General features: G+C 46.1%; 1 protein-coding gene across 3 annotated transcripts in view; it reads left to right on the forward strand.

Annotated features, from left to right (window-relative positions):
* CYFIP2 (cytoplasmic FMR1 interacting protein 2) overlaps positions 1-18,462 on the forward strand; it is a 54,311-nt gene extending 35,849 nt beyond the window's left edge. For all 3 annotated transcript variants that reach the window (XM_075509556.1, XM_075509555.1, XM_075509558.1), the window contains exons 24-31: positions 4,839-4,982; positions 6,574-6,664; positions 7,363-7,493; positions 10,919-10,991; positions 11,505-11,599; positions 15,587-15,825; positions 16,344-16,491; positions 17,055-18,462. In XM_075509556.1, coding sequence (XP_075365671.1) covers positions 4,839-4,982; positions 6,574-6,664; positions 7,363-7,493; positions 10,919-10,991; positions 11,505-11,599; positions 15,587-15,825; positions 16,344-16,491; positions 17,055-17,222 — 1,089 coding nt within the window. In that variant the 3' untranslated portion in view covers positions 17,223-18,462. The remainder of the gene's footprint in view (positions 1-4,838; positions 4,983-6,573; positions 6,665-7,362; positions 7,494-10,918; positions 10,992-11,504; positions 11,600-15,586; positions 15,826-16,343; positions 16,492-17,054) is intronic.
* The last annotated feature ends 741 nt before the right edge of the window (positions 18,463-19,203 follow it).

Consider the following 19,203-nt stretch of genomic DNA (forward strand, 5'->3'; position numbering starts at 1 on the left):
TAGGCCAGCAAAGGGTCCTGCTGACCTTCCTCCATGCAGTGATCAATCCCGCTAGCTCAAAGGAAACCGCAACAAAGCTTTCAGTGGTGTTGGTATTACCTCCTCCCAAAATCAAGCTTGCACCGGTTTACACTGGTGATGAGCTTGAAATTCTCATTTCCCGGGATGAGAAGATGCCAAAACCATGCCAGTGCCAGGACTGCTCGAGCACTGGTGTTGCCCATATCTGCAGGTGGACCTGGCTGTGGCCCTGTCTGGGACCCCTCGCTCCTCGCCATAGGACGCAAACCGCAGGCACGCTCCAGTGGCCAGCAGAAACTGAGCCATTTTCTGCCATTCAGCCACTTATAAAACGCAGCAGGTTGCCAAGTCTCCTACAAAGAAGCTGCAAAATTACCAGCAACGCACTTCTTACTGCTCATTAACCACTTCTTAGCTCTGTAAATGCTTTAGATTGGGCTTCACTTATGTATTTTCATGAGTGCTTCTGTTTTTCTTGGCACTGCCGGACCCAGGGTCACGCCAGACTCGCTGGAAATCCCTGGTTCCCTCCCCTGGTTGAATTTGCCCCCCCTTTTTTAACGAGCGTGCAGGCAGATGTAACCTGAAGGACAGCGCATGCTGCTGGCGCTTGCAAAAATAGTTACGGCGTGCGAATGGGATGGAGCTGCTCTATTTTCTGCTGCCGTGTCTGCAGCAGCAGCACAAAGGCGTTAAGGAGCTGTGGTTGCTGCCAGTGGTGTTGGCAGCGGGGGCTGCTGATGCCCTCCAAGAGACCGCGTGGGCTGTGCTACCTGGCCTGCCACGGCCATCGGCTTGTAAATAATAGCAGTGTATACAGTCACTGAAAATCAGTAATTGGTATAGCAAGGCATCATGCTGAGCCAGAGAATGTATACTGACACAGCCTCTATACACAGGACATACACAGACACAGTCTCAATACAGTATATAAACGTGCCTGCTGCATTGTACATGAACTGTCCATCCCAGCTAGGGAATATGTATTTTTTTTGCATGAAAGTCTTAGCAACTGGCTGATTCAGCTGAATATGGTAAAAGCTTTATAGGGAGAGTGAAGGTTGCTTGTGGCCGGGGAAGGAACCAGGCCGTATTCAGGCTGTTTAACTTAGAGACCTTCCTCTGACTTTTTTAGAGACCCTTCTCTGACAATTCTGGTCAGAATTAGTTTTCACTTTTTTAGACACCATCTCAGCTGTCACACTGAAGTTAGGTTGGCTGGGAGCCTGGAATAGTCTTGGGCTGTGTGCAAGTCCTTTTTTGTCTCTAAGTATATTCCTCTTTCATTAACTCTTCAGTTTTCCAAGGAGGTTCTGGCACAGGCAGTATTACCTGTCTATTGTCTCTCTCTGATCTGTTTTATCAGATAAAACCCTCCCTGCCTTCCCTCAGGTAAGCTCAGACAGGTCTGGGTGATGGCCAACAAGAAGCTCAAAGACGTGGAAATGATAACTGGGTTTTGGTTTGCTTCATTTACTGCTGAATCTGCTCCAGAGCATCCCTAGTAACCTCACAAGCTCCCAAAGCAACACGGGGGCCTTCCCCACGCCCCGAGTACGGAAGGCTGTCCCTGTGACCTGGGCACAGGGTGGGACAACTGGGTTCTGTGGGACACCGGGAACTCTGCCCCACGCTGCAAATCCCAGCCTGCCTGCACTCCCAGCCCCAAAACCTGCCCGTTTGGCCCCAAGCCAAAGGTGGGGCAAACCTCCACAGTGTCTTCGGCAGCTGCTGCTCCTGAGAACAGCAAAACCTCTCAAGAGGCGGTGAGACTGGGGGCTTTGCTCCGGCTCTCCGAGCGTGTGGAAGCGGCCGCCCAGTGCGGGGGAGCGAGCGAGCCGAGCCGTGCAGCCAGCTTGTACCTTCAGCTGTTTTGTCTTAAAATACCCACTGGTGTCATTTTTTTACATCCTACAGTCTTTACCCCAAGCTGTGTATCTCACCCTTAAATGGAGTTATATTTTTAATTGCTGGCAGAGTAGTATTATTAGACGCAAGCCTGCTGCTAATGCGCTGTGTGGCTCTGCGGAGAGCTTGATGAACCTCCCTCATCTTGCAGACAGGCGGGGATGAATCATCCCGCTCGTCTGCAGCCAATGCATGTCCTAAAATGTGTCTTCTCCTAATCAGGCTTATTGCTGGGACCCCCACTTGAGGGAAAAGCCCGCTTGAAAGCTGCTCTCCAGACCCGTTATCCGGCTGAGAGGCGAGGGAGTGCTGCGAGGTGGGCGGCTGCGCGGCAGCACCGTCCACTCACCGCCCGTACAGCGAAATGTCAGCCCCGTTATGGGCAAAATCTGACCAATTGCTGCACCACTGGGTACTGCTGGTGGCCCATCTCAGGGGACCATGGCCTGTGCACAGACTGAAGCCCTGGCTCCTAGCTGTGGAGCAGCAAAGGCACTTCCACACATGAGCCCAGTGAAATGGGGATATTTAGTTCCCCCCTAGTCTGGGTGAGCCGCCGGTTTGCTAACTGTGGGGAAATAAGAGGGTAAAGGAGCCACTGGGGAGGCCATCTCGGGGTGCGAGGAGCCATCTCGGGGCCACCTGGCTCATCCCCGGAATAGCGCATTGGAATAGCGCATTGGAATAGCGCATTGGAATAGCGCATTGGAATAGCGCATTGCAAAAGCCACAGCAACAAAATGCCGCGGGAGCGTGGCTGGGCTGGGGCCCTGGCAGGTTACTGGCTTCCCTCTGGGATGATCGTGTCAGCCATTTGGCAAATGTTACAGCTGGGCGTCGCCTGGTGTTTAAACAGACACGCTTTAGGAAACATAAACTATTGCTGTTTTTCACATGTATCAGTGTGCATATCTAGTGGCTTTGGGTCAGCCTCTACCAGACAGATTTTTAAAGATTTGGTTATCGAAGGATGGAGATACAAACCTAAGCAGGATACTCAAAAGCAGTTCTCGTAACAGGAATTGGCACCCAAGGAGCTTTGAAAGTAGGCTTCTGTCCGCCTAAAGAATTTTTAAATTCTTGCCCGTACTTATTCAGGGCCCTTTTGTTTAGTTTTAATGGGAAAGTTCACGCATGTTGTGAATGAATGCACTACAGAGCCTCCAAGGTACATAATAGTATTAAAGGGGTTTTTTTCACCTACCAGGACCAGGAGGTGAAACTGTGTTTCACAGAAAGTAGGGGACTTTCTAACTCTGTCTTCTTTCTGCTAGCTCTTTCAAATAGCACCTAGGAATTCTAGTAGGCAATAAGCTGCTGGACCAGAGCAGTGGGGCTGTAACAAAATGAGGGACAATTAATTAATTAATTAACGCAACGGACAAGTCTAGAAAGCGTGATCAGTACATCAGTCCGCTGGAATTCTATATCTGAGAGCAAAAGAAAATATTTTTCCAATTCTTAGCAAATGACTTCACTTTGTAACTCATTAGTAACTCAAATGAAGTGTTAAAGTAAATCTCAAGGAAGTGAGTCAGAATTGGAGGACAAGCAGCCTTCAGCTGGCTGTATTGCAATTGCCGGGAGCAGCAGCGTTGGAGGATAGACAACATTTTGTCCTATTCTGCTACTTCAACACTTTCTCCCTTTCACCCTAAGCTCTTCTATGCATTGGTCCCTCCGCTCTCTTGGCTCCATTGCTGGCAGGGAAGGAAATCCCTGTAGAGTGGGGTCTGTAATATCTGCAGGGAAGCAAGCTCCCTGCTGCACGAGGATGCACTGTGCCTCTAATGCGCAGCCTTCACACAAGAAGTGAAGTCAGCCTTGCACGGTACGTTTGGGATACAGCTTAATTTGTTTTCTTGTCCTTGTTTAAGAAGATCTTTTAGTAAGCATGAGCCAGGGGGTTTATCCGTGTTTTGCTGGAAGGGGCACTACATGCCAGAATCTTTTCAAGAACGTGCTTTTTTGCTGTTTACTGAGGTTGCAGTTGTTACAGATGTCGTGGGGGGAGACTGCAGCCCTTCTCTGCTGGGCTGAGTCATGATGCCAACACTTCTATTGCAGAGCCCAAGCTGAGCATGCGGTGTCTCAGCTAAATCTGATTTTCAGTATTTTTTTTGCAGATCACACAAGTGAATTAATTCCCCCTACTTCTGTTTCCCTCATGCCAAATGGATCCTGTAAATGTTCCAGTGACAAAACATTGCAGCAATTTCCACATTTCCAAGATGACACTGATAGAGTACATTCCTGGAAATCACTCTCTGTTGTCTGCCACTAAATATTTTCTGGGGGCCAGAGCCCCGGGTACTATTCTCCCTAGATCAGGGTCAGATTCTTGCCCTTTTCAGTCCCATGGAGATGTCGGTTAAGTACAGAGGCTGATGTAGAGCTGTGCAGGATGCAAAAAGGATCTTTTCCATGCCTCTTCCAACTGCCCTTAGGCTCAGATGCTGCAGTTCCTATTTTCTTAATAAGCCTCATTTAAAGCAAGGGCCTATAGAAAAAAAATGTCTGGTTACCTGTATATAAAGCTTTTTGTTTTGGTAGAGAAGAATTTGGGTTTGAAGAGGCAAAGGGCTAGTGAACTGAAATCCTTGATTGGGAATGTATGGGGTAGTAAATTACCTTGGAAATGAAAGTGGTGTTGCTACATAGCAGGATAATAAACCTTGTGACGTGACAGTGTGTTGAGATTAGAATATGTCTGACTATGTAGGAAGAAAAGCAATCTCCTCTTTGCCACAATAAGTAGAAGAAATGGGAATTGTCATGGGTATTATTATTTCTCCTTCTCTATCTTAAAAATTATTTGAAGTGATGGAACATAATACTGTGATAAGAGAATTACTTACAGGTCTGGTAAATGCTCCTGTCTAACTGTCATTGTGCTTCTAATTTCTCAGCCTCTCAACATTGCCTACAGTCACATCTATAGCTCCTACCGCAATTTTGTGGGGCCACCTCATTTCAAGACGATCTGCAGGCTTCTTGGCTATCAAGGGATTGCAGTGGTCATGGAAGAGCTGTTGAAGATCGTCAAGAGCCTGGTAATTCTGAGCCTAACCCCGGCAATGGAGAAACCTCGATGCCTTGAGAGGCGTAGGTTGGACAGTCAGCCTGGGCTTTGGGTTCAGGGCGTTCACATCTGGTCACCTTCGTGTCCCTTGATCCACACTGAAACACTTGTATTAACGGTGTGATTTTTCACTGTTGCTGAGGAATCCCACTGATTCCGTGGGATGATGGAGTGTTTCCACCATCTTGAAGTGTTAACTGTGATCAGCCACCTACATCTGGGGGTGGTGGAGCTGGTATGCTGCTTTGCTAAAAGCCATCGAGAAGTGATCGGGTGGGACATGGCACTCACGGTCCCTCAGCACTGCCTGTGCTGCAGTCTGGGAGACCTTCAGGACACGTGCTCGTGCTCAGCCATAGCACAAGTGCACTCTGTCTCACTGCTTTTGATACCCCCGGAGAGCTGCAGGAAGGTAGAGAGCAGGCAGCAAAACTGATGAAACCAACTTTTTGAGTCTTTATAAGAAAATTCCTGCTATAGATGAGTCCTTATTCAAGCCATACTGTCCATTTCCATCAGATTTTCAAAAGCCAGGCTGCCAATATCCCTATCTGCTTTCTAGTTCTCTCTTCTTTTTCAGAAGAGAAATGTGATGTCCACAGGGAAATGATCCCATGTGCTCCCTAAGGGCACGAACAGTACCAAGCATTAAGAAGGGAGGAGGGAGTGTGCAAAAATGCATAATTTTTCAGGTCTTGCTTTTCTACTAAAACCCTTGTTTTACTGGAAAGATTATTTTCATTCATTATAAATATTTAAATTCTGTTTTGACTGCAATGACATCATTTCTAACTTGTCTAACAAAGCAATGTACAACTGAAAATCTCAAGCATATATCCAGTTTCTTTACTGTAAAGGACCATAGTTACTGAAGATGTAATTCATGTCACTTAGTTGAAAATGCCGTAGCTGGTGTGCGAGATCAGACAGCATTCAGCACAAAGACAAAGATTTTATGTTTGGCTAAATAGCGTTTAGTGCATAATCCCGTATAACGTATCTACAGGATGCAGGTGTATAACTCCAAATGACAGCAAGCGCTTTTAACTAAGAAATATACTTTGTTCTTCTCCATATTAGTTCAGAAAATCAGATCTGCAGAAACTTGTTCTACATGCATGTAAATTCTTTTTTAAACTCTTGAGTATCTAGTAATCATTCCTCAGGTGGAAGGAGCATTTCCTGTGCTGGGGAATGACTTCTTTAGCAGCTCTGGTGAAATGCTTTTTGGCTTAGGAGCACAAGTCCAGCTGGATCTCAGACTGAGCCTTGTTTGGATTTCAGCTGCAAACAATGCAAACACAACAAGCTGTATTTTGAAGTTGAAAATCCATGCAGCTGTGATTTATTATTCAGGAGGAAGCTGTAAAAGCACTCAACTCCGTGCACTCGGGCTGAATTTTATATTTGGGTGAAATCCAAATTAAGCAAGTTCTTCTTGGACTCCAGCTGAAGTTTCATCCTGTGCTGTCAGATGTGGACCCATGCACAACCAGCCCTCTTTCAAAACCAACACCAGGAGAAGCCGTCATTCCAGTTTAACCTCCCTTTGTCTCCAACAGCTACAAGGCACCATCCTGCAGTATGTGAAGACTCTGATTGAAGTAATGCCCAAGATATGCCGCTTGCCAAGACATGAATATGGCTCTCCAGGTGGGTGCTACAGAAAGATGCACAATGGTTTGAGCAAGAGCTCGCCCACGTGTTTGTACAGCATTTACTCAGACACACACTAGTAATTAAACAAGGTTTGGCACCTGACATGCCAGTGCAGCATGCAGCCCAGGCTTGTTGAGACGTTCAGCTTCTTTGCTGTTGACACTGGAACATGTATAGGAAACTTTTCCAGGAAATCTCCTGTTGGAAATTTCCCTTTGAACACACAGATGACTGATAAGGGTATGTCTTCTGGTAGTTCATGTTTTGTTGTCAGGATTTTGTAAGCTTTTGTTATCGTGGGTTCACTGATATTTTTCAAAAGGTCTACTTAGTTGATGCAAAGATTTTTTGCAGCATGACTGCAGTCTGCCATTGAGCTGGATGGGGAAACTCTGGCTGGTATACATGAGCCAGCACCAGGACATCCATTACAGTCATAAATCTCTTTTTTCCTCTGATTAGGAAATCCAAGGACTTCATATGAATTACTCCCTATTTCCCAAGGGTTACTGAAAGCAGGATAAGACACTGCGCGCTAGTTCTCCCCAGTGCCAGTCTCCGCCTCTCCTTTCAGCAGTTACAGCTTGCAATTTGTGATTAAGGAAATATCAGGCACTGACTGTCTTTTTATCCAGGTTATCAGAGGGTGATTCTGCTCTCGCGTTTCTGACTGTCCTTCCTTGACTTTTAAGGAATCCTGGAGTTTTTCCACCATCAGCTGAAGGACATCATTGAGTACGCAGAGCTGAAGACCGACGTGTTCCAGAGCCTCAGAGAAGTGGGCAATGCCATTCTCTTCTGCCTCCTTATCGAGCAGGCTTTGGTAAGGCAAAACCCCCTGCACCAACAGAGCATACTTGAAATTGCCAGCTCAAGAGTATAAGTGGAAGTGGGTTCTCCAGCAGAAGAGTTTGGGAAATGTTACTTTCCAGCTTCTCGTGTGCTCAGGGTCTCTCTGGGGCTGTGTTATTGGGGTCTGTGGGCGTGTCCATGGGGATGGTGTGCATTGTCGCTTGGTCACTGACATCTGGGATTGCTGAAGGAGAATCTGAATACTGGAAGATCTAGATTTAATTCTTGGACCCAAAGCTACCCCTTTGTCCTGGTTTCGGCTGGGATAGTTAATCTTCTTCCTAGTAGCTGGTATAGTGCTGTGTTTTGGATTTAGTATGAGAATAAAGTTGATAACACACCGATGTTTTAGTTGTTGCTAAGTAGTGCTCACACTAAATTAAGGACTTCTTACCTTCTCATGCTCTACCAACTGAGAAGGCTGGAGATGCACAAGAAGCTGGGAGGGGGCACAGCCGGGACAGCTAACCCAAACTGGCTGTCCTGGTTTCGGCTGGGATGGAGTTGGTGTGTGGTGCTCAGTTGCTAGCTGGGGTTAAACCATGACACCCTTGGTCATCCTTCTCAGAAATAAAACCAACTGGAGCTTGTAAGCTCTCTGGGGCAGGGATTAATACTTTTTTATATACGTATTCGTACAGTGAGAAGTAGATTTGAGCCCTTTGCTCTTCTGGGGTGCCAGTGCAATGAAAAAAACCTGATAGATTCTAATGGTGATGAGGATAAAGCAATCCAACAGGAAGGAAATCTCAGAAGAGCTGATGATAGATTTCCTATGACTTCTTTTCACTGCAAACTTAGCTGGTATTGCCCCCTGCACAATTGTTTTGCACGTGCACAAGTCTCTCAGCCCATGTGATGCCCTTTCTGGTATGGGGCAAAGGCTATGTCTGAGTGCCACACATGTCCTTAGCTTCTAGTTTTTCACACAATAAATTTACTTTGTAATGAATTTACCTCACAGTTTGGCCCAGAGCCAACTGAGGAGTGTTCAACAACACAATTTTACATTAAAAATGCATATTTCATGTCATAATGGTTTTGGCAGGGTTGTTTCCGTTTTTCCAGAAATATTTCAGAAAGACTTCCCTAGCATAAGATGGGATTTCCAAGCAAAGCCAGAAAGTTTTGTTCAGAGCAAAACCAGAAGGAAGTTCAAAGATTCCAAGTTTTATCCAACCACAGAGCACAGGGAAAACTGAAAATCTCTGCATGTCCTCAAAATGGATATTTCTGCCCTTGCCTTTGCATTTTAACCCCAGATATAGAGACTTTTAGTTCCTGATATGGTGTATCAAACACATTCAGTGAGCAGTAGTTGAGTAAGATTAAGAAAACTAGAGAGATGTGTATCACCTAGCAGCTTGGCTTGATCGTATAGAATGACCAGAGTTGCCAACTATATCCTGGCAGTTTCTGTCCCTTTTGTGGCTTCGTCACTGCTTTCTGCTGTTCTCAGTGTTGGATTTTATGCTGGATGTACTGCATTTGCCTTTTCTGTCCCATCTTTAAATGGACACTTAAGGGACACATGGTGGTTTCTTTTACAAATCCTTCATTTCAATGCAAAAATGTTCTTCCAGTCCCAGGAGCTGTACATCAGCAGTATACTGGCATTTTAGAATAGCAGAAAATAAAGAAAAGAAGACGGTGAGAATTTGGGGGTCCCTTTAGGAAGGCTGCCCATCAAAGTCCACGTCTGCCCACTTTCCGTGCCAGCCAAAGTCTTTCCCTCTCTGATCCCGTTTTTCCACACAGAAATAGATTCAGACTATAAAGCCATTTTGCATGCAGCGGGCACTGGTTCTCGCTTGCTGGAAGACGTCAGATGCGTAGAGCCATCACGTAACAATATTTTCCCTCTAATGGAGCTCTTATGCAGCAGGAGCAATTGCTTTTACGGTACAGTTATCTTCATAGCTGTCAGAATGATCTAAGGCTGGTGGTATTTGCTGGCAGAGACTGCTCTAGTGAAGATGCATAGTCTGCTCCATTCGACCCGCTTTTTATTGTTTAAATTGAGGAATGAGGGGTTACTTTGGACTAAATTTCTAAGCACAATTCTTACTCTCAGGTAATGGGCCTTGGGGAGGAGATCTATTAATAACATGACTAATTTTGGGACAGATATCAGGTGAATGCAGGCTGCAAATGGTGAAAATACTCTCTTTATCAGAGGGAAACAGCAGTGAAAGAACATTCATCTAGGAACAAATAGTGTTTTGCAAATGAAATAACCAAGGTGACAGGCACATTCTGTTAGCATCAGCATCTCTCTGCCCATGGAGGGGCCCCGGACTGTTCCTGTCCCTCCAGCACTGTGTCACAAACTGCACTCCCACAAACTCGCTCTCATCCCAGCATCCATGCGCCAGTACAGCCTCCTGCAGCTCCATGCTACACTGTCCTCTCCCTCTTGGCTGGAAGGTGGGGTATCCACCCGTGCATCCCAAACAGACCCAGCCGAGTCATTCCATCTGGCCCCCAAATATCTTTTGCTGCACTGTCATGACCTGCTTTCGAGTGTGTCTAAATCTCTACAATAAGCTCAGAACTGAAAGCATGTCCTAGAACTAGACTTTGGTAGGAGCAAACTAATGCCTTGTCGTGACGCAATGCCTCTGTGTTAAACAGCTTTGGTTTCCTTGCTGCCGTTTCCCATTGCAGACTCGTATGCAATGTATTGTCAGCCATCGCTCCTCAGTCTCCACCTGCCTATTTCTAGGTTTCTCCTCCTTGTGCATCTGTGTTTGGGATTATTTTTTCTCAAGTGCATCGGCATGCATTCTCTCAGGTGGCATCTCATGATGTTATTCCTCTCTGGACTTCTGTATTACTTTCCCTGGTGCCTACACCTGGTGCCTACACTGGGATTCTGGTCTGATAGCCCTGGCTGAGAACACCATACGAACAACCAAATAATTTCAGACCAACATATTATGTACCTATTTGCAATAGAGCCATGCATCACTATATTTCACATGTACACATCCTAAAATAACTAAGCCAAAGGGTAATTTCCACCTGGGCACTCTCTGTAAAAATAAACAGCAGGAAGTCATCAGGGTAAGATGAAACTGAAACCTCCATGTTCTTTATCCCCTCTTACTTGCAGTGCTAGTAAGTGGAACAGAAAATAAATATAAAGCTCTGGCCTTGTACAGGCAGGAGGTAACTTATTTGAGTTAAGGAAACTTCCTGGCTTAAGTTGAGAGGTATTTCTTCCAGTTTTAGTTCATTTAGGTTCAATCCATTGGAGTTACTACTGAACTGGGTTGGATTTGAATAGGTGCTGTAGACATGAATTGTTGTAGTGTTGCCCAGGCCCCTGAGCCATACACTCAACCCCTATAGGTATTTTTTAACTTACTTTATCTTTCTTTCTTCCTGCCTCAGTCCCAGGAAGAAGTTTGTGATTTGCTGCATGCTGCTCCCTTCCAAAATATTTTGCCCAGGGTCTACATCAAAGGTAAGAAGCTGAGAGGGAAGCAGTGGACAGACTCAGAGGTCTCTGCCCAGAAGCTGTTTCTCTCCCATTTCTGCTGACAATTAGTTCTGGCCCTGCTTCCCCCTCGCAATAGATAAGTGGATGCAGCCAGAAGTCAGGTGGAAACAAATGCCAAGGGTGCATTTTCTGTAGCCTAGTTACAGACTGAAACCTTAGTCAGTTTGGGGGTTCCCTTAAGGTTTTAAAGCCATTTCACAGCCTCTGTGGAGGATGACAGCATGAAATGTCCATCTCAACAGGAGTGATCAGTAACAGGGACATGCTTTTGGACTTGTGTGATTAAGCTGCTGCTGAGACTGCAATCGCACATCCCTCCCTTCTCTGCATCACTGGTTCCCTCATTTGCTGTCGGTTTGGCTCACTGATCCAAAGTCTTGTTGGATGGTTGCTGGGGGGCAGCTCTGAGCAAACTCGGCGGAAATTGCGGGTCTCCACTTCCTCCTCTCATTTCACTGTTTGCTGCTCGCTTGACAGAAGGAGAACGCTTGGAGGTGCGCATGAAGCGTCTCGAAGCCAAGTATGCCCCACTTCACCTGGTTCCCTTAATAGAGAGGCTGGGCACTCCGCAGGTAAGGATTTCATTGAAAGGGATGGCTGTTGAAAATTCATAGCAGACCCCAGATGGCCTGTTTGGCCTTGGGAAAGTGATCCTTTTTTTTTTTTTTCCCCAAAAAAAAAATACATCAATCTGACAAGAAAATCAGAATCCTTGCCCTAGCAGACACTTTGAAGGGAAATTTGTGAGCGCGTCCAGAGATGGTGTGTTGCTGCCTCCGGTCTGGAGAGCTGGCGGGGAGCTGTAAGGCAAGCGTGCTAGAAGCCAGCTCTGAATAAGAACAACTCTGAAAAACTCTTCTTCTCCATTTTAAAAAGATGGAGAATTGCTGGGGTGGTTTGAGGGGAAACACTTCAGGGCTGTCCCTGACTTAATCAATTGCCATCACTTTTGGGGATCTCATTTTAGGGCTGCAGTGTGGTCCATTTTTAAGCTCATCCCTGTCAAGGAATACATCTGAGAATGGTTTCCCTCCTAGCACATGCTTAGAGCTTCAGCACATGCTTAAAATTACGGCTCCATTTAAGTGTCTTCTTGAGATGGGTCTCAGCTTGGAAAAGATCTCTTGTGCAGAAACTGAGCACTGATAAAAATATATCCATATATTGATCAATGTAACGGGCAAAATTTGAGCTCCATTGATACCAATAGCCAAACTTCCACTGCCTACTTAGTGGGGTTGATGGGATAAAAATGATTCAAAGTATTAAATGAATCAACACCCTTTTCCTGTAATGTACTGCCAAGGGAATGGAATGAACACTCCGTTGTGTGAGGTGACAGATCTATGGCAGGCAGAAAGTTGTTGATTTTTTTTTTCTTGTTTTTCTGATGAATCAAGGACATTTCGAACTTTGCTTCATTGAAAATCGTATGAAACAAAGAAATTGGCTGGATAACTGAGGGCTTTGTCTTACTTTGTAGACACTTCTCTCACTTCCCATTGACTTCCTTTTAAAGGAGACACTCGAGAAAAAGAATTCACCTCTGTGTTTTTGTGTCTTTGTGTTGGTCTTTCTATCTCTCCTTCTTTCCATGCAAAATCATCATTGAAATCTGCTATTAGAGTCCACTCGTTGCTTATCCCTGCCATAGTTATGATGGTGATGAAAACAAAAGGTATTTCATGTCCCGCTAAAAATTAATTTTTCTGTAAACTGTTCCCATGTTCATCACACAGGTACAGTTGAGTACCAGACCTTTTTTGAGCTCAGATGTAAATGAACACAAGAGTCACTTTCTGTAGGTGCCTCCGTAGCTTCTAAGCTTGCTCCTTACGCAGTTTTGGACATGCATTTTGGAAATGCAGTTTTGGACACAGGCCATACGGGATTTTTTCCTGCAGAACGCATAAGTGCCTTTTAGCAATTATCCAGAATCTGAGTAGAAGTTGCCTGCTAGGTGCCTCTCCCTAAAGGTGGCCCTGTGCATTTCATATAATTACATGCTGTGAAGGGGCTGAGCCAGAGGCTGCTGTAGTTAGTGGGGCTCTATCAGTCTTTGCAGGCTTTGGGTACGGTTCTTGCAAGCTTGCCAGTTAAGAAGCTGTAAAAGAGGTGTGGCACAACTGGATTTGTGCAATGGCTGAAAAACTGTGGGTGATTGTTGTAAATAATTGTTTTGCATTGGGAATCCAGAAGCAGCTGTTTGACAGGTGATTCATAACGAACCAGGGGGGACAAAGTGGTTCATTAAAGGAATCCTCTCCCTTTTAATGCTGACCATAGGGGTATTTAGTAAGAGATTTTCAAAAGTGCTTGGTCAGTCTGATTTTTTCACTGGAAGTAATGGGAGCCTTTCCTTTTGAAGGCAGAGGGAATAGTTGAGCCAGCACAGTGGCATCCTTTGACAATTTATCTCGAGAGCACCCTTCCTCTCCTGATCTTAGAAATCAGCAGGACTCCAGACTGTGAGGCAGATCTGGCCACAAGACTAATAGCTCTCTATCTGCCTTCACCATGTTAGATATCTGCCCAACGCTAGTAGTCCTGTATCAAAGACTGCTCTTATGGTGATGAATTTTAGAACCAAATTCTGTCTGTGAATGTGTATAACTGAGTGGCACTACATCCTTTGAGAGCCAGATGCATCCCTTTCTAGATTAAGATTTCTTCAGAAACAGTATACTGAAATCATTGGACTAGTTGTTCTCAAAAGCACCTCTTCTATCACTATATCTTAGCAAATAGCAATGCTAACAACTAATTTATATTTGAAATGGCTTTACTTCTACTGTGTCCCCATTTTGCCATCACAGACTAGTGTGTGCAGATGCTAATCTGTACCCATAAGAGCCTGGAGCAGGTGAGGAGAGAGAAAGTGTACAGCCTTTAGCTATAAAAACAAGCTGGATAAAATAAATCTTTACTTGCTAAGCAAACATATGCAAGTGCGTGCCATGAAACCGGTGATATCATTCCTGCATTTAACAGATCTAGGGATCCCAGATCCAATCTAGACTCTGCACAGCCATACAGCTTTCCCTTGGTATTTGCTATTAGTTGAACATTAATTCATCCAAGGTTCCCAGAACATCCTTGAAATTGTGGCACAAGCAGGAATTGTAACGCTTCTAATTTCAATAGCCACCAAACTAAAAATGCTTTAGGTTACTGCCAGCATAAACTAAGAGTCAGGAAAGGGGATGTGCAGGCACATTCATGGGTTTTTTTTAAAGTGAAATAAAGACGACCCAAGTAAACCAAGCATAATTCATGTTCTTAATGTCTGGCCAGGACACGTGCCTGCCCGTTGTACCAGATGCTCTGAGCCCCCGTCGTGATTCTGATCGGGATGATGTTTTTATAGGCATTACAGGGACAGCTGGAAATGGAGCAAATGCTTAAAAACTATTTAAAGCTTCAGGAAGTCCTCTGGCGTAGGCAGGGGGTCGGTAAATGTCACGCTTGCTCTGCATGCCTCTGCCAAAGCGGTGAGAGGGGTAAAAGGCTCTGCCTGTGGGGCCAGGGCACCGTGGCAGCCGCTCATCTACCGGGGTGAGCACGGCAGAGCCGGAGCCTCCCACAGCCACAGGCTTGACTCTAACAGCACTCAGCTCCCACTTCCCGCGTTATTTTTGGCAGCGCTGCAAAGAGAAGTCAGTAATGCCGCTGGAAACGGCGAGAAATGGGGCAGCTAAGAGGATATCAGGGCAGCGAGCAAACTCCATGCTTGTACCCCAGCCCCACTCAGTCAGCTCAGTGGGGTCAGTGCTCCCGTGCTGGGGGGAGGCCCTGCTTGCTTATTTAAAAATGCCCATTTTTTTTTCCTCTGGGGGAGCAATGGGGCTGAAATGCTTTTAATTTTCCTCTAGTGTAAAAGCCAAATGAACTCCATCCAATGGAGCCATTCCAGATTTGTACATGTAAATCTGAGTGTGGATGTCACAGAAATTCTCCACACGTGTAAAGCTTCCACATCTGGAAAAAAATATTATTTGACTTTCTTATAAACCACAGGTTTTCCAGTATTAAGGTTCTGGTGGCTTCTCATCTTCCTCAGAGCTTTTTAACCCTAACTACAAAAGAAATCAAGAAAGCCCTGGACTATCTACATTTTAAAGAGATGATGGCAATATCCTGGGAAGCAAAATGTCCCTGTTCTCTCCTGTTTTATTTTCATAATCTGCAGAAATCATGAAATTAAACCCAGCAACACTAAGTAGCACTAATAGAACAGCATGCTAGCAGAATTAAGGATCAGTATTTCTGATCAGAGCTTTGCCTTCAACTTTTGTTTTCTGACGTACGTAGTTCTTTCAAAAGGTACTTAGGTTGGTGAAATATAATTGAGCACAATATTAAGTCTTCTTCCATTTGAGGGATGAGTATTCTCTGGTGGGGAGTACCATAGGAGCAGCCATCAGAGGTAAGGTTGGACCTTGCATGGAATGTGTGTTCACTTTGAAAGAGCCGAGGAGACCGGGAAGCGTTAAGTCCAGCGAGAGGGTCCGTCTGTATTACATCGTCACTTCTGTTTCTTTGATTGTCCTCCTCCTCAGCAAATAGCCATCGCCCGGGAGGGTGACTTGCTGACCAAGGAGCGGTTATGCTGCGGGCTGTCCATGTTCGAGGTGATCCTGACGCGAATTAGGAGCTACCTGCAGGACCCGATCTGGCGCGGGCCACCCCCGACAAACGGGGTCATGCATGTGGACGAGTGTGTGGAGTTTCACCGGCTCTGGAGTGCCATGCAGTTTGTGTACTGCATCCCTGTGGGCACCAACGAGTTCACTGCAGAGTGAGTGTCCGTCAGCCAGCTCTGCCGTTAGTGCTGCTCATGAGCTAGCGGGGCCGGCAAGGCCCCGGGATGCCCTCAGCTGCAGCGATAGCCTCAGCCAGTGTAGGGGTGGAGGGGGAACGTGGGTCCTTGATGAAAGGACTTTGTTGTGCATGGACATAAAGAGATGCCCAGAGAGCTTTCTATCTGAACAGCCAGGGAAAAGAGCAATGTAAAGGGACATGCCCGAGGTGACATGCAGAAGGAGATGGGTAGATGGGCCAGCAACCCAAGTCAGAGGCTAGGTCCTCATCCATCTTACCCTGTGATGCACCCTGCACAGCCTGGCCCTGGTGTAATTCTGTGTGTCTCCTTCTGAGTTCATTTTCTCTAGGTGTATACCCACTTTCTAGGAGTAGGACTGAATCTGATTTCCCTAGGAATTCACCAAGGAAAATTCCTGGTGCCATGGCAGGAATTCTCTTACCTAACTCTATCTTGTCATCTCTCCCCACCCCATCACCCTGTCCTCCTTCCAGGCAGTGCTTTGGAGATGGTCTGAACTGGGCAGGTTGCTCTATCATTGTTCTCCTTGGACAGCAACGGCGCTTTGACCTCTTTGACTTCTGCTACCACCTGCTGAAGGTGCAGAGGCAGGACGGGAAGGATGAAATCATAAAAAACGTGGTAAGTTGAAGGGCGAGGTCCCAAAGGACCTGAACCAGCACACTTCTTTCTGTTTTCTATCTTGCTTTGTCCAAACTCATAAATTACAGCCATGCCCAGTGTTAACCTTATTCAAACTGGACACACTCGCTGTGAGATTTCCATCTGCAATCTCAGCAGAGAGGCCAAGGTTTTAATTGGCTTGACAATCAAATCTTTTTTCTCCCAAAGCTTTTCCCTTCTTCCTCGGGTTGGGAAGCTGGAGCTGAGAAGCTGGTATTTCCAGCAACCATCCTGTGATCTCAGTGGCTTTATCAATAAGCAGCTGGGAGTCTAGACTTTAGAACGGTTAACTTAGGACCACTCACTGACCTTGTTAATGCTCTGTCTTGAGTCATCAAATCCTATAACGAAGTGAGTCACCGGTCCCTGGGAGGTGCTAAGTGGAACTGTAACACGTGTTATAGCTGCTTTGCTTTAGCAGAGGTTTCCAGCAGCAGGGCAGAGGTACTGGTACTTTCTAGCTGGTCAGATGACCTAAGACTCTCTTCACCTACTGTTTTTCTCCCTCACCATCCCTCCAGCCCTTGAAGAAGATGGCCGACAGGATCAGGAAGTATCAGATCCTGAACAACGAGATTTTTGCCATTCTGAACAAGTACATGAAGTCAGTGGAAACAGACAGTTCCACGGTGGAGCACGTACGCTGCTTCCAGCCCCCAATCCACCAGTCGCTGGCCACCACCTGCTAGTGTGGACACTGACTCCGCACGGGTTGGGAAGGGAGAAGGGACTGAACCCAGAACAGCTGGGAGGGGTAAACTCGACGGCATGAGACCTGGCAACAAAGTAAGACTGGGTATGCCTACTACACACGAGGATGCATCTTCCCATCCGGCCCTGTTTGAGTGCATGTTCTTCTGTACCATCCCTGTGATTGGTTTTACTTGTAGCTTTCAGACTTGGGGGTGGGTGGGGGCAGGCGGGCGAAATGTGCTTTTCTTCCATGAAGTGGTCCGGTTTTTCCCTGTGATTCATCCAATCGAACACATCACTCTGAAGCCATATTGCAGCCCTGAACGTGGGGGTCCTGATGGAAGAGCTCCATGCTTCCGCAGCACCGGGAGCCCACTCTCACTGCAGAAGCAATGGGGCAGATCAACACCCCCCAATGACATGTGCCACCAGCCATGGAGCAGGAGGGGCTGAAGACAAGCCTCTGATTCACTCTTTGGGAGGAAAGAAGGAATGAAGGCAGGATGTCACCTGTGGCAGCACCCCCAGGATCAAGCGATGGGCGCAGAGGAGCCGTGCCGGGCTGGTCTTGGATGGCTGCATGCCCCAGGCTGGGGCTAGCTTCGTGCTCCCTGCCGCATCGTTGGCCTTTCTAGCATCTGTTAAAGGGAGCTTTGGCACGTGGGTTTCAGAATAGCAATGACGTAGTCGCCAAATAACTCCTCAGCACTTCAGAGAGCTGGGGAAAGAGAAAATGGCCTGGTTTTTTCCCTGCTATGCGACATCCACTTATTTTAATGCAAAGGGTTCTCCCCTGAAGACACATCTTCCGTGGACAAAACAAGGTTTCTTACGGACTACAGAAGAGGCTGCATTCATGTGAATGTGCCCTTGAACATATTAATTTGGGTGGAAATAATCACTGGTCCTGACAGGAGGCAGGTGTAGGTACCTCGAACATATGTGATCTTTGATCTTTGGCCAAGGATGAGAGCTGGGGTGTGTAATTTGTGTATGTTCTGGGATGCTATTTTTCCCTTCTTTTAGACAAATTCCTAGTGGCACAACAACCAAATATCTTTCTTCAGAGAATGGTGACTATGAGCAGGGCTTAGGAAACTTCCCATCACTCAGAAATGATGTGATTGTTTAGAAGAGGTAAAATACAGGATAAGCATTAGAAAGTACCCAGAATTTTCCAGGTTTAAAGGCATTCAGAGGGAACACTGGAATCTGTTTCCTTTTCCCACTCAGCTAATCTAACTTCAAGGAGGATTTAATAACTCATGGTCTTCCCTGCATCCCCTCAGTAGTGTCACTGAAGTGATACAAAAGCTTGTGCTTGAAGTTAAAGGAGATCAAACCACATGTTCCAAGAGACAATGATGCTAGCCTCACCACTGGCAATATTTTGATTTCTCAGCTTTAGCCAGGTCACAGCAGATAATTGCTGTTACAGTATACAGATGTGATAATATATATTCCTTTCATGCATTTCATCATGCCTTGTAAACTGCATGCTATTACAGATGTTAAAAAGGCAGAGCCTGGGCATTTATTCTCTCAGAGGGAACATATAATTAATTAGTAGAAATGTCCCAGCTGCAGTATTTTGTCTTAGGAAACAACAGCCAGCAAACTACTATTAGCAAGAGGAGATCTTGCTGGGTGGGATGAATTTGTTCTCCCAGAAGCTCACCACCTACTCCCTTGATAATCAATACATACCCCACACGTGAAGAGTGCTGGACACTTTCACACCTTGAGTTTCCTTCACTTACCAAGACAGATGTTTAAACTGCAGGGAGGAAATTGTGCAGCACAGTAATCTGAAAGTAAAATGAAATCTCATGAAGTCTGGCTGAAATCTGTGAGTGGCAGGGAAGGACCCAGCCCGGCAAGGTGAGTTGTTTCCTCCATGTCGGGAGGAGGAGCAGGAGAAGAGCATCTGGGACTCGATGACACTGCAGGGCTCTTGCTCTCTATTTACTCTTCCAC

This window comes from Mycteria americana, chromosome 8, assembly GCF_035582795.1.
Source record: "Mycteria americana isolate JAX WOST 10 ecotype Jacksonville Zoo and Gardens chromosome 8, USCA_MyAme_1.0, whole genome shotgun sequence".
In the NCBI taxonomy this organism is placed as follows: Eukaryota; Metazoa; Chordata; class Aves; order Ciconiiformes; family Ciconiidae; genus Mycteria; species Mycteria americana.